At 36.7% G+C, this 16,242-nt stretch overlaps 1 protein-coding gene across 1 annotated transcript in view; it reads left to right on the top strand.

Moving 5' to 3' along the window:
- The window catches only part of CHIC2 (cysteine rich hydrophobic domain 2), a 49,789-nt gene extending 38,177 nt beyond the window's left edge, over positions 1-11,612 (top strand). Inside the window, exons 4-6 of the mRNA XM_054029118.1 lie at positions 1,397-1,453; positions 1,620-1,679; positions 5,101-11,612. Coding sequence (XP_053885093.1) covers positions 1,397-1,453; positions 1,620-1,679; positions 5,101-5,151 — 168 coding nt within the window. The 3' untranslated portion in view covers positions 5,152-11,612. The remainder of the gene's footprint in view (positions 1-1,396; positions 1,454-1,619; positions 1,680-5,100) is intronic.
- Positions 11,613-16,242: the final 4,630 nt, after the last annotated feature.

Below are 16,242 nucleotides of genomic sequence, written 5' to 3'. Positions count from 1 at the left end.
GTAATGTCTGCTTTTAAAATATAATGTAGTAGAAACACAACCCAATGATGATTATTCATAGATTATAATTAATTTATTTGTAATCATATGACCATAGCTCAGGCTTAAACATGTTTGATGTTGAAAGATTGTATGGTAACTAGGGAGCAAGTAGCTGACTTTAAATAAATATTAACATTTTGCATTTGAAATGCCAAGCCAATCATTTGAAAACAGTTGTTTAATTTTTATTTTATTCAGCTCATACTTGCTTGACACACAGATTTCTAGTTTGTGATTGTTAGTGTTTGTTTATACTACCTCTGTTATTTTGCAATAATAACAGCAAGATGCTTCCCACTTCATCCCCATTGCTTTGTAAGGAAGCTGCAGCTGCACTAAGTTGCAGTTGATCCTTGTCAGTACTGCGTCCTTTTGCACCTGCAGCTCTGTTGGTCTCATCTTAACACCTGGCATCATGAATTATCCTCTTTTATTCGTACTTGCTAGCAAATCCCATTAAGGGCTGAGCAGTATACATTGCGGCAGTCAAATGACCATAAATGTCAGAGTACATTTCTAAAATGTAAGTATAACTAAATTATTATACTCAGATACTCAAAATATCTGTAGGCGTGAAGCTGTACTTCAAAAAGATCTCTGTTTTTCATTACATTTTGCATACATGAAGATTGATTGAGAAGTTATTAGAATTGCATAGATGCAAAATTTCAGTTGTAAAGATTTATCAAGGTTTAGATTTCAAAATATCAGAATTCTTTGCATGAAATGTCAAATGTAAAAGCACAGATATCCACATTTTCAGAATCTGAAATATTGGTATTGCACTGCATTTTTGTGTAAATCATAGTTTTTTTTTAACCACTTAGCATTTGTGCAAGTTACCATCTTAACTTTCTGTATTTGGATTTTCCTGGCTAGTTTTCAGAGCTAAAGATATAAAAGATTTTCTTTAAGGTGTTGGTTAGATAGAATATTAGATATTTATATTTTGATCTCTTGCATTACAAAATAAAGTTTACAGCATCTTTCAGCTGTTCAAATAGTGATGTTTTGGAAGGAGTATATTCACATTCTTACTGAGACTTAAACATTGTCTGAAAATTGCTGTTGAGTACTCTTAGAAGACATTTTTAAGTCCAAGCAATTAAAACATACGTATGAACCATTGTGCTCAAAAGTTGTAATGCTTTTTTCACATTGTCTTTTTACTTTTTAAAAAGGGTCATTTCTGCTCTAGTTACTGTTTAATACTACAGAAGTTTTGATAGTATTGCAGACCACCCTGTACTCAGTCACTGTCCTATACCTCTCCCCTTTTCACACAAAAGCAGCTGCAAAACAAAGTTTTTCTAAAACCAGTCAAGAGTAAAATTCTTTCTCATTTGTCTTCCAGACACGAAGATCGATTGAGAAGTTATTAGAATGGGAAAACAATAGGTTATACCACAAGGTGAGTGCCGCAGGGAGCAGCTTCGTACTGTTGGAGTCTGAATTGCACAGTATGGAAACAGATGCTTTTGTTGAACGAAAAATATGAAAGGTGGACAAATGGGCTAGTCTGTGTGCTGCAATAAAATACAGCTCATTTTTCTTCTTTTTCTTTCCTCCTTGTCTAGCTGTGCTTGCATTGGAGACTGAGCAAAAGGAAATGTGAAACGAATAACATGATGGAATATGTAAGTTAAAGGGCTGTTTTGTGAGTTTCTCTATTAAATGATCATTTATTTTGCTTCTGATCTTATTCTTTTCATGATTATTAATCAGTAAAGGTGTCAGGAGCTTAATCGCCTGACTGCAAGGATTTTCTACGGTTCACAGATGCATGGTTTCATGTGCAGGACTGATTTATAAAGTTATGAATGACTTGAAAACAAGGCTTCACTGTGTTCTGAAAAATAATAAATTAATTGCCAAGATAAAATAGCTTGAACGTGTGTTGATGGAGTGTGAAATTTTAGATGCTGTATAAAGAATAACCACAACTTTGGTTACGCAGCAAGTCAGATATGGCTGTTTTATATAATGCTAATCAAGTCTAAAAGTATGGAAGAAGACCTTTCAGCTAAGCTGTTGGAGCTTAAGAAACCTTTAGCCTTTATAGATATTAACTGTCCCATATCTCAACTGTCTTGAAAGTATCTTTATCTTTAATAGGGTTACTAAAATATTTTTAAAATCAGTCTTATAAGTAAGCTACAAAAGACACTTGGGTTTGGTTTTTATTCCCTAAAAAGTTCTCAAGTTATAGAAATATATATGCTGAAAAGTTGCATGCCTTCTACAGTCAGTCAGTATGGGATTTCAGTTTGCTCACCTAGCTGTTTTCTTGCTCTTTTATTTGTTTTCTGTTTTATTACTGTTTTCAAAAGCTTTTGAGTGCAGTCAAGGGCGAATGAGTGTGGTGAGATGAGTCTGTTAAATTGATTAAATCATTGAAATATGTAGGATTTCCTTAATAGGAGAAGCAAGTGGGCCAGGAAGGGGTTAACTATTGAAAATAAAGACTAACCTGGGAGAAATACTTAGGGTAGCACTTCTTAAATATGCATGGCCTTTTGTTATGTGATATTTTGTCTATTCTTTGAAACAATAAAGCCATCATAGACAGCATATAAAATAGTGTTTAAATAATTAGAAATTATCTTAAAATCATCTTTTCACTGCTAGCATTCCCCTTTTTTCCATTTTCACACTAAATCCTATTTCTAGCCTGAAACATAAAAGATTTTTAATGTCTCTTTTCACAGAATAGCTCTATTCACTAAACTGAATAAGTAGATTTTTGTATCATTATCTATTATATAAAACATGTTAATTTATGATGAGATGCATGATATTTCACTATAAAAAGAAAATTTCAGTAAGCTGTTTTGAGCTGACCTATATGACGATGTCCTGCTTTTTCATCACTGAATGCTTCTGTTTTTCTACAGAAGTAGTTAGCATTGTCACCTCAAATCCTTTACAGACTAAACTGAAACTAAGCATAAGAGGCTACAGGTCTTTTTTATTAATTTTGGAAGGTGGCTTATTAGAGTTTAAACAAATGTTCACCTTTTATTAGGTGAACTTGTATGAAATTATAGTCACTTTTTATATAGTGGACATTCTGTTAACTAAAGATTTTAAATCAATTGGTCTACTTACAGGAGTAAAGTTAAGCTTGTGCATAAGTGTTTGCAGGATCAAGATCTAAGAGTGAGAAATATTTTTAAAAGCTTCTAACAAGTTAGCTGTAGAAATATTTAATATCGTTATTTTAATCCAACATTGATTTTCCACAGAACTTGTGTTCTATTCTTTCATCTGTAACTAGTTAAGATGCTGGTCGTATTAAAGCTGTTTTGAATTTTCCATTTATAAGTTAACTTTAAAAAGAATTGGGGGGGAAAAATTAAGCTAAGACTTTAACAAATGAATGCCAAAAGTGAGGCTCCTACCCTGTTTCCCCGAAAATAAGACATCCTCCGAAAATAAGGCCTACTTACAGTTTTGCCTCTCGTTGTAATATAAGGCATCCCCCCGATAATAAGACCTCCCCGATAATAAGGCATCCACCGATAATAAGGCATTTTTCATTTCTGAAAAATAAGACATCCCCTGAAAATAAGACCTAGCGCATCTTTGGGAGCAAAAATTAATATAAGACACTGTCTTATTTTCGGGGAAACAGGGTATATCCATATTTAGGTATCTAAATAGGGCTTGTCTACAAGAAGGTTTTATCTGTTGGTTTTGATGCTAAAGAGTGTACAAGTTGTTTCACTCCACCAGTATAAAAAATGACTTGCACCGCTTCAGCTTATTCTAGTTTGAAACATGGCCTGAATTTCAAAAGCACTCAGCAGCCCAATTGAGGGCAGTGGTGCTCAGCATTTTTGAAAATCAAACTATTTACTTAGGTGCCTACATTTATATTTAGAAGCCTAACTTTAAGGTTTTGAAAATCTTGGCCTCAGTGATCAAATCCGTGGATTAAACATCCGCTCCCCCTCCCCCCACACACTCATACACACCTTTTTATAAAAGACAGATGAGGCATTTATCCTTTAAACAGCCAGCTAGTTTTCTCCTATACACCCAAATGTACCTACTGAGTGTCAACTTTTTGTCTGTTTCAGGTAATAGGCTTTTTATATGATAGGTTTTTGATGATGAAACATTGTATTAGTTCAGAAACGTTTAGGAATGCAATTTTAATTGATTAGAAGAAAGGCTACCTCCTTTTACCAGTGTGCTTTGAATTGCACAGTTAGAAACCAATAAAATTCAATTACATTCCTTTGTTGAACAGAGTAGAGTGTTAGGAGTCCCAATCTTACTGATGTGTCAGTAATTTTATGGACAATTTTATGGAGGAGGAAAGTTTTGAAAGGGTAGTTTTTCTTAAGATGCCCTTCAACACACACTAAGGGATAGATTATATTCAGATATGTTATATTGATGGCCTCCTATAGCAAAATGACTCACACATTAGAATCTAGGTCTGAATATTCATGTTGAAACATAAGTCAAGTTTCTTTTTACCTACCTGAGAATTTGTTTGATATGGAGATGGCCTTGAAATATGTAAGACAGAAGATTAGTGGAATAGTAATTAGTACTTTTTATGGAAAATCATTGAAACTGTAAACATTTTTTTTTAATTTTCAGTTGTTGCAAAACTGATCTGAACTGAGAACAACTGTTGATAGTTTGGTTATAAAGTTATTCTTGCATGTAGTTATCTTCTCTTTTTAACATTCATGACTTTACATTTTGTTAGAAAAAAATTGAGCCAGTTAGCTGAGTTTGTCAATGAATAATTAGCTGGTGGCTTATTTTAACATGACCTGTGAGCCATACTTTTCTCTATCCCATCTGATACTCTGGCTGTTAAGGTTTACTGCCCTTAGATAGGCACATGATGTGTATGTCATTTCCTAGTGGTCCCTTACCTAAAAAGGGTACCATGGCCCTTGATTGTTCATTCCTCCCTCTCTCCCCACATTTTTAGATAATTGTAAACAAATTTTTTGAGTGGTTGCTGTGATGAATTTCAGTTAATGGATAAGACTGATGCCAAGTTTCATTAAATTTGTTTTTCTTTTTATACAGGTCATTCTGATAGAATTTTTACCAAAGACACCGATTTTTCGACCAGATTAGCATTTGCTTTATTTATAGAGACTTATCCAAGTATGTTGTCTTTCCAATGGTGCCTTGCTTGGTGCTCTCCTGGTGGTGATATAGCATTGGTTCTACAAATTATTGTGGTGTTTTTTGTTCTTTTTGTTTTTTAATAACAGCATGTTCTAAGTGCATTTTGTCAAAATTTGCAAAAGTCATTTCATGCAAATGTTAAGTACTACTTAAGTTATTATTTGTACTTATTATGTTTGTTAATGTATCTTGATTTTCAGAGAGTCTTTTATATGTGTGTGTGTGTGTATATATACATAACATAAATATACAGATGAAAATAGCCTACAAGCGAGCAGACTTTTTTTAACCCATAATACGCATAATGAATTGACTGTAAATTGTTCAAGTTCTTTTAATCTTTAACCTGTATACCTAAGTAACTTCTATGACCCTCTCCAGATTTTGCCTGTGACATTCTAGTTGTATATTTTTATTTTCCCTTTTTTTGCGGTGGGTAGGGGAACGAAGGTAATATCAGCCAGCCACCTCCACTGGAATAATAAGCTATGCGTGTTTGAAACTGTCCATTTTGGAACCCAAATGTCAATGCACCATTAGAAGTCTCTGTGCTCTTTTGTGAAGAAATATATCAGCTGGTTCTGAAGAAATTGTACCTTAAAGGTTAATAAACCAGAATTCAAAGTATTTTACTTAGACTAGAAAAATAATGGAAAGGTTTGCATGCATCTAATGATTACTAGAGCTCAGGATCACAAAAATACATTAGTATTGCAACTTATAATGTATATATCTTAATTCAGGTTAATGCCATGTAACAGCTTTACTCTTTACTTCTTATTGTTTACCAGATCTTGTACACATGGGTGCAAAAATATTTGTTTCAGTAAATTTATTGTCCCAAGAAAATATTTTTCGGGTTTTTTAGGGTTTTTTTAAAATGCATTTATAACCTCACACAGGCAGTTGTTTGAGAGAAATCTTGAAAAATACAGTTCCAGACACAAATGCAGATGGATGCCATGTATCACAAAATTAGTCAAAGCAGGGTACACTGGACAATAGTGAGAACTTAAGAAATGTATTGGATAAATATTTATTGCACCCTGATTTCTTCTCATTTAGGTTTACAAGGTTTATTTTCTACACAAATACGATTTAAAAAAAAACTGGATATGTGATGTATGCTTGGGTCAGGCCAGTTCTGTTTCATTCTGTTACTTATCTCACTTGGTTGTACATATCTTCATATATGTTTGTTTTTAATAGCTACTCAGAAATCTTATTTTTTAGTTTGTTCTTTATATGTCTGGAATTACCATACATGAACATTAATGTATGCTAAGAAACTGTTCCTCATACATCTGTGGTAGCAAGCAATAATGTGAATTACTATGACAAACAAATATACTCTGCATAATATTCATATGAATGAAAAGTTGATATCACTACATGAATACCTTTCTCTTTTTACTCTTTTAAATACAAGTTTCATTTCTCATTAATATATACAAGTACCTGGATGTTATGAACTATTTTTGTATACGTCTTCAAAATAGTTATTCTCTATAAATCTTCACTAGCGAATGTCGTATTCATTGTTTGATATTGGGAGCTGTCTAGAAAGGTCAAGGGTTTTCTCTGAATTATCTTAATCTGTGTTCTCTATATATGCCCCAGAATAGAGATCTTCCATTACTCAGCTTTTATCTATTGAAGAAAGGAGCTCTTATGTTTTTTGTGTAAGCTGCAGGTATGCTTTACTGTTATCAAAGTTCTCAATGGACTGTATAAAATAGCTCTTTCATAGACGTATTGTTGAGTATCTGTTATCCCTTCCAGTTCTCCATTGGTATTTCATTAATGAAGAAGTGGCTGAAAGATTTTCACTTGAGGTATATCTCTTGTAAAGTTTATATGTGGTACTACCCTGTGTTAACACAAGAGCCATGACTGCTCAAGGTGTCAAATTTGTATTAACCAAATGGATGTCTGTCTAATTTTATCAGACTTTGCAGCTCATTTTTGAAACTTCTGTATCACCCTTTGAATATCTGTTGTAGAAATCCAAATTAGAGCTTTTGGAGATCAAAAACTTTGGAAATTCCTTGATATGAAGGACAAGTCAAAATATATGAAATGCTCTAAGAAGCAGTTCTCATCACACTCGATGTCTCTGACTTGGGTTGGCCTCCAGAGAGACTCAGGAGTTTGGGATCATTGAGGCAGTTATGGCTGACCAAGATTTTTAAATCTTCGTGGTTTCTCCTGTCAAAGTAGACCATTCATCCAGTAGTAGTTATAAAACTTCTTTACACGAAACCCTTAACCCCTGAAAAAAAATAATAGAAATTGGAGATGGTAAAGACCTTAAAAAGTCATCAATTTAATCTCCGTAGCGGCCAATAGGGATTTTTTTTAACATAATTTCTAGTGTTTTGTCCAACCTGCAGTAGGTTTACGTGTCTCTAGCAATAATTTCATTTCCTATGAGTCCAACTACCAAAATTAAACAATTTATAGTTTGGGCAGGCCACAAGACAATGGTAAGGAGAAAAGGGAATCAAAATGCTACTTTCTTTTGCAGGATATTTTCAGGCTGCCCTTTTATAATTGAAAAGCAATTAACACACTAGACTACTCTGTGTGTTAACTGCTTTACAATTATAAAGGATAGCCTGAAAATATCCTACAAAAGAAAGTAACCTTTCTGATTCCCTTGAACTAGTTATCTTTGCTTGAACTGTGAAGGCTGGATATGCACTTAAGATTTCTCATTTGTATTCTTTTTAATTAACACAGTATCTAGTTATACCTATTTAACCTTTAGCGTGAAAAACTGGTGCTAAGGGCATCAGTGACTGTATTTGAAAGTTATTTTAGATAGTTGATTGTAAATGCAGTTGCCTTTAATGGTTTGGCCAGGATTTCTCTTTCTTTCCATAGTATAAGCAAAGAAAATGAGTTGTCTCCATCATCAAAAGATGCACTGTAGTTATTGGGGAAAAGGTTCCCACTCCAGAGGGCTTTGGATCAGGCCCTACGTGAGAAGTCCTGATGGTATAATACATCTGCAAGAACCCTTAACAGTTGGCCATTGGTTAAGGTTTGAAGCTTCCAGTGCAATTTGCAGAGTTTGCAGTGGGCTGTTAATCAGAGGAGGGAATCTTTATAGATAAAAGTTACATAAAGCTATTAAGCATTTGAAAATCCCTTTGGTAAGGGTACTTTTTAATAAATTTTACAAGTAAATCCAAGAGTCCGTTACACCCATCAGAATAACAGAACTTTTCATTACCATATGCTGTGGATTCTGAGGACTTGCAGTAGTAGAATTCTAAATATCATAGGAAAGGGTTAAAAACTGTTTTCCCCCAGATAGTTACCAATTTCAGTGTTGCTAACTCATGATTTTTATCACAAGCTCCTGGAGGCAGGTGATTAGGTTAGAATCTCAGCTTTTTTTTTTTTTTTTTTTTTTAAGTAAATTTCTAGCCCTCCTATTTGCAGGTAAAAGTTTGAATATATGAACCCTAAAGGCTCAGAAACTAGAAGGAAAAGGAAAAGAACCTCAAATTTATTTATTTTTTTAAATCAAGAGACCTTTAAACAAATCTGTCTTTGAGGGGGAGTGACTCATGATTTTTGAATACTTGAGGTTGGTAATCCTGCAGATTGCTGATCCAGAAAGCTTAATACTGAACAATTTAAAGAGATACATATATGGGACATGTACCTCTTAAGTCTGATAACCTGTGCCTGCAGGAAAAAACAGTGATGGTAAGGACTTTAGCTAAATAAATAAATAAATATTAGTGGCTCTAGTCTACACTTCAAAGCACTGCATTTTTGTAGATAAGGGCTTTCTCCCTTATCTGAGGTCAAAATTTTGAATGTGAAGGATACTTAAAATAAAGCAAGGATGCATCCTAGTCTCAAAAGATGTCTTGGATTTATTGTAGCAGCCCAGTAGTATGGGTAGTGGCCTTCAGCTGGCTGGCTTTGGATCCATGACTAAAATCGAGTTCTTGCTTAGATAATTTGCTATTGAAAGGACAGTGTTTCAGAAGAGAAATCTGTATTCATCATCATTACTAATTTGCTCCAATTTCTGTGATTCTTTCCCCAAAAGCATCCTTCCCATCCTGTTAAGTGTACACTATATAATGATTTTGTTGGCCACACTTAGATGAAAATATAATTCCTGAGGCATTAATAGGAAAGATAACAGAGTTAATAGGCTGAATAGGCCTGTCTCCATGAAGGCTTATTTTACAAATTGCTTCCCAGAAGGTTACTTGGATTTTAGTATGCATGACTATTTAAAATATAATCAGCCTGTGGCCAAGGCAGCCCACTTCACTGTGTGGTGTGAGGATGTTAAACACATGAGCATTTTAGATCACTAGATAAGGATAGATGAATTCCCTTGCTGTAAATGCAGAACCTGAATGTTTCCAAGGAAGACTAGTTCTACGTTGAAATGCTTTCCATATGCTTCCCTTTTCTATGACAGTTATGTGTGTAAACTGGGTGAGCCAGGATTTTCTGGTATTGATAAATGCAAATGTTCTTTTTGCTGGGAGACTTAATCAGTGAGTGCCAGTGGAAAAAAGTGCAGTGGAAGCAAATGCTCTTGCTACTGTGTGATGTGACTCGTGTGCCATATCCTTAGTTAATGCAGTGCTCTAGTTTGCCGCCAGATTAATATATTCAGCTTTGTTAGTAACAGCGTGTCTAACTTTGGACTTTGTTATTGTCCACTGATATAGCATAATTCTTTGCCCCTGGAATCTCCTAGAAAAATGAGAGTCAGTGTGATTTGCTATGTTTTGAGACTGGTTGTTAAAAAAAGAATCCTCTGAGTTCTGTGTATTAAATTTAATTTTGTCAGTGTATATCCCCACCACATCACAGCTGGATGAAATGGATTTTTTGTAACCTAGATTGTTTTGTTTAATTGGAAGACGCTCTTTTAAAAGTTCATCCAGGCTTATTTCCTTTTATATTGCTTCATTAAAATCAGCTTGTCTTGGAGAAAATGAAGTTACACTCTCCCATTTACCCTCAGGAGTCAAGCATTTGTGAAAGTTACAATGAGGCAATGGTGCAATCAAGGTAATTGTAATAAATTTTAGTTAGGAAGGCAAGGTGCAAAAGGCTGAACATAGAGCTTGGTAACAGAACTCTGAGTGTACTTCAAAATGGGTTTCTTTCTGTATCAAACGGTATTGAAGGATGAAGGTTATGTCAAGGCTAATTGAATCCCTTTCCTGAGCTTTTGTAGACAGTGTTCTAATTCCCACTACATTTTGGGTCTCCAGCAAGTGCCTCATTAACCTTTTTGGCTGTGCCCTAATTGATAGAGATTTCTCCAGCTATGCTACTTATGAGAAACACTTCCACCTTAAGGATAAAGCATCTTCTACCTTTCTGTTAACTGGGTAACTTTAGTTTAAAACTAAGATATCTAGCTCAAAAAGGAATCATGGATAAAAGCGGGGCAGCCTTAATTACACACCAGTCTTTTCCAAAGCTAGAGCCTGTAATGCATGGTTAATTGTTTTAAAAGAAAAATCTTAACTTGTGCATACAGCTTCTGTCATGTGACAACATATATAAAACCCAAGAGTTAGGATCCAGTGAGGATAGCTTAAATTCAGGTAAAATAAGTAGATTTTGTAGCTGGTTGTCTTTATTGAAAAGGAACTGTTAAATGTTCACCTTTAAGAGGCAGATATTACATTTTTAATGGTCCCTGCAGTTTATTTTTCTCTCTGTAACAAATATTGAAAATTACTTTGCCTCGAATGTCAAAAACTAGGATTCGTCATTGTAATCTAAAAATGTTGTTTCAATCATTTTTATTTTGTAAAAATGGGGTGGTTGATCTATTTTATAGACCATGCTTTAGCAGCCTTTTATAAATCAAAATATGGTGGTGCAGTGTAATCCTAAAATACTTTAAGGTGGGTCTGCGTATGGAGGAACTTTCTTAACAAGCTTTAAAAGTTAGTTTATGATCTCTTATGTTATGGTTGCAACACACTGTCTAATCCATCAGAATATGCTTTGTATATATTTTAAAATAGAAGGTTTTTTTCAGAGAGTAAATTGTTTCAAGGAAATTTGAGTAGTTGAGTAGTTCAGCATTAAAATGTGTAACTTATTCGGTTTCCTTAAAAGACCTAAATTTTGCAGTGAAAATGCTGACCTAGGTTCAACTAAAATAAAGACAATTTACTGTAGATTGTATGGGCTAAATTAATCCCTCTGTAACTCAGCTGATTAAGTGAAGTTCCAGAGAGTTACCTTTGGCTGTATATGGTTAGTAAAATCCTGTGAAACACATTATAAATCAGTAATCCTAAAATTGACATAAGAGATCTGTCAAACTGGCCAAATAAACAAACTTGTTAAAGTAACCACACTGCATCAGTCTATGTTTAAAAAAAAAAGGGGGGGGGGCAATAAATGTACTTTACATTAAGATTTAGTAGCAGTATCCCAAATACTTAAATTCAAAAGTAATCATGTCACTTAAGGATATCCTGGTAATAAACAGTTGAGAATATTAGAAGGATTGGATTGCTGTGACTTGACTATATTAGCATTACTCTTCAGATATTTTAAATCCAGGGTGAGTGACTGAAAGCTTAAAGGCCAGTACTATGTTAATGATGAGGGGAGGGAAAGGAAATGAGTGAGGAGAGGATAGTTTTAAAACTGCACAATTGTAATTACGCATATTTAACAGTATTTAACCACGTCTGCTACTATTACTGAAGTTAATCTCTTGTTGAATTTTACAACTTTGATGCATTAAATAACCTTCTGTTAGTTTTTTCTGGCCTGACCCAGGATTGGAATGGATTCAAATACAAAACCTTTTTAAAGCAGTTAAGTTGTAGGTATTACAAACTAATAAAATAATTGTGACACTATCTAATCAGGCTTATTTTCTTTTATAAAATATGTGAAAGCTGTTTTATGGCATAATAGCTTATTTTAAGTCTTGAGAGACAAGGTGAGCGAGGTAAGAGCTTTTATTGGACCAACTTCTGACAGTGAAAGACAAGCTTTCCTTCTTACACAGAGCTCCTCTTCAGGTCTGTTTTAAATCAGTTAATACTTTAAATCTGATTTAGAGAGAATGAAAAATCAATTTTGAGTGATTTACTGTTCATAAACTCTCTAGAACTGCAGTATTCAAACTGGATAGACTTGCTTACACTGAATTTTTCAAACTAGCTTTTATTTAACTCTATGGTTAAGTTCTTAAGTATTTCATACCAGAGTGCTATTGGTATTACTTGGTATATATATTACCATTATGGTGGAGTAAATAACACCATAGTTAAGGCTGTGTTTCAACTTTGTTTTATATATTACTTACACAGTTAATATATAATTTCCATCCAGTTGACAAAGTCACCAGCTTATTCCCATAAGAATCATTATTGTTTCATTACTTCATATTAGGCAAATCTCCCAGACTGTCTTACAAAACCTAGTAATGTTCCTTAAACCGAACCTTAATAAGCAATAAGCAATATTAACTCTACTTCTATCCAGTGCTTTGAGGAGAGCATTGAATTTAATCAGCCAACTTATTTCTTTATGTATGAAACATTTTACCCTCTTCGGTTACTCTGCTTAGGAAATCCCTAACAGCCTCTTTTTAGATATATTTAAAAAAACGCCCTGGAACTATTCTGAAGCATGCAGGGTGTTGTAATTTCAGCTTGCAAAGCGGTATGATACAATGTTGCTGAGCAGAAAAGCGCACGATAGATTTAATGTAGCCAATTGTGTACTTTTGAAAAAAAGAGTAACTGTTCAGTGTGAGTTAATTTTGGATTTTTTCAGCATCTCTCTTTTAGGCTTTGTGCTGCATTCTTCTAGACAAATGCGTATTCCATGTGGGCCACTGTTCTGCTAAATGCTCTCAGTTCTCCCTTTGCAATCAAGATTATGTTGCTAAGGAGATTTTGCTTTTATTGGTGCCATTGATTTGTGTTAATACGTTTTGAATACCTCTCGGTATTCTTCCGTAGACAAGGCCAAAAGAAAAACTTCCCCGAGTTTCCCGATTTACATTACAAATGGAGCGGTGGTGTAATGAAGCCGATATAAAGTGGGCAGTTGAAAGGGAACTAAAGAAGGGCACTCAAGTGAGAAATGAAGAAATGTGCCGAGTGCAGTCTGCGGGCCGCCTTCGGCCCAGCTGCAGGAACTGGCTCAGGCCAGAGGCAGAGGGAGAAGAGCGAGCGCCTCCCTCCGCAAAGACCACCCACTCGCTGCTCTCCGGGGATTACCTCACTGCGCACAAAGCGCTGCTCTGCCGGCCGGGGCAGGCTGGCTCTAGGGCTGTGCCACCGCTCAGCGCTGGAACTTCCCTTAGGGGTCCCACAGCCAGGCCGCTCTACTCCCCCGGCGCTTCCCGGGCTTTTCCTGGAAACACCCTTCGCGCTGCCTTCGGGCATTTGTCTTGGCGTGTGACCTCCCCATCGGACCCCTCGGTGTTAAGGGCTGCGGGGACCTTCTGGAGCCCAGCGAACTGCCCCCCCCCCCCCCCCATGCTGCTAGGCAGCGTCAATTCGCTCTCGGGTGGGGGCCAAAGGATTGGCTGTGGCCTTATGATCACTGTTGTGAATACCAGGGCAGGAGGCAAGCGGGGAGAGCGGTCACCGCTGTGTGCCGATGCTTTCCTTTAGAAAACGGATTCGCGTCCGATCCCCCTGGCCAGCCAGACCCCGCTGTCCTGGGCCTAACAAACAAGTGAGCTGACTCAATAGAGCAAAGTAACCAAAAAGACACAATCTTGCCAGCCTGGGTGTCGTGTTTGGAGGTCTGGCTAGGGCTCATACTGCAGCAGCCGTGCTACAGAGTAGCTCCAGTGTGAAATAGCTACTCTGACTCCTGCAAAATCAGGAGCTGAGGAAGGGCCCCACCAGTTCCCATTCCTCCCAAGAGGAGGTTTGTCACAGGCTTGAGCAATTTGAAGGCAAGTGCTCATCTGGGATCTTTAACGTTTGCACCAAACCATCAAAACCCCAGGAGAGTCGGTTTTGGAAAAGAAACGGTGGTCGCAACTCGTTCCTTTTCGAGCAGGATCAGTGCACGGTGTAGGGGATTGCTGCAAAGGTAGGACCTGGTCAGATCAGGGACAGAGGGTGGTTCTCCCCCGCCCCCCTTCAGCTTTATCGTTATTTTTAAAAGCGCTGCTGGGCGAAGCGGGAGTAGGTGGCGCTTAGGTTGGTTGGGGCGGTGGTGCTGCCAGGCAGCACTGCTAAAGGCGGACCAGGCACGTGTGAAAACTAACACACAGTAAACACTGCATTGGTAGATAAGCACTAGAGATTTGTCGTCAGGATCTAAGCCGTCAGCTCAGTTTCTACCCCGATGCAACCAGAGGACTGAAAATAGATGTTTAGTAAAGTCTCCAGGCATTTGCGCTCACTTCCTTCCTTTTCCCTCGTCACATCAACTTGTTTGTTTTTCTCCTTCCTATATGTGCACAGCTGAGGAGCGATGTGACCCTTAAAAAATATTTGACCATCATATACACAGTTGGCTTGCTCGTCTTTTGGGGACTATGGGCTATCAGCAGTGAGTAGCTCACTGCCCTTGCTCCTGCCAAGAAATTCGTACAAAAATGCAATTAATTAGCCAATTCCGTTTGTAAACATTCACCAGGCGAACTGTTTGTTCTGCTACGGAAACCGCAGGGCTCAAGCTCCGAGTTAGGTTTTGGTTTATTTTATTGTTTTTTTTGAGGGGGGGGGGTTCAAATGAAGGATACAAAATGTAACGCCGCTTTCCGAGAAAATGAGCCGTGCTTGTTTCTGCTAACCCCCCTGTCCAAAGGTGTTTGATACAATCAGATCAGAGAACCAGAGTCAATACCCTGTGAGCAGCTACAGCCAAACAGCTCATGCTAGGCTAGAAAAATGTCCTCGTTTTTTCAGATGTACAATTGTTTACATTGTGTTAGATGTCTTACAAGCTGAAAAAATGAGCATTTTCACCGGGAATATCAATCTGTCTCGTTATCGATATAATAAATGCAATAAAGCAGTAAATAATGTGCTGGCTGAGTGACTTCATTACCTTTCACTTCCTTATGAAGGAGATGATAGCCATGGCACTGATGGTGTCTAAGTGTCTATAGTTAAAGAGAGGGTAATTTAGCTCTAGTCCATACCATTTCCATGCATTCTACCTTTCCAGAAGGCCATAGAAAAGATTAAAAATAAAACTTCCCCTCCTTTTGAAGATTTGGTACTAACGCATCAGATCTTCAACTATTGACGTGAAAACATTTTTGGAACAAGCACATTTCATTCCTGAATTAATAGGCGCAGGCAAGAAATCCAGTAGCCAAGCTTAGTAGTAGATGTTACAGCATTCTGTATGTAGATGTTACAGCATTTTTCTTCTTCCCTACCTCTTATAGCACAAGAAGCTTTTAAAATTATTTGTCTTTCTGCACAATTCAAAGAAAAAAGCCCAGTTTCAAGAATGGAAATTGCAGTGGTTGTATAGCAGTAGCACTGTGATAATTCCTTTACAGATCCCCCCTCCTCCCAATTAGTAATAATTGAACAATATTTTGCGATTTCATTTAAGAAAGTCAAAACACTTAACAACATAAGAACGGCCATAGTAGGTTAGACCAAAGGTCCATCTAGCCCAGTATCCAGACTTCTGACAGTGGCTCATGCCAAGTGCTTCAGAGGGAATGAACAGAAGAGGTAATCATAAAGTGATCCATTTCTAGTTTCTGGCAAACAGAGGCTAGGGACACCATCCCTGCCCATCCTGGCTAATAGCCATGAATTTATCTAGTTCTTTTTTGAACCCTGTTATAGTCCTGGCCTTCACAACATCAACAAATGTGAATAAAGCCTCACTTCAACTCCGTTATGCCCAATATACTGTTGGGTTAGCTGAAGCCAAGTGATGTTAAGTGAGTTGTGGGCACACAGGACATCAGTAGCAGAGCCAGGAAGGAGACCCCAGCTCTCCTGAATCTTAGTCCACATTCTAGTCACTAGATCAATTCCTTCCCAAAATAATTTAGACGAGCTATTT

The sequence above is a fragment of the Malaclemys terrapin genome, chromosome 5, assembly GCF_027887155.1.
Source record: "Malaclemys terrapin pileata isolate rMalTer1 chromosome 5, rMalTer1.hap1, whole genome shotgun sequence".
NCBI classification, from domain to species: Eukaryota; Metazoa; Chordata; order Testudines; family Emydidae; genus Malaclemys; species Malaclemys terrapin.
This window is presented reverse-complemented; position numbering and strand designations above follow the sequence as displayed.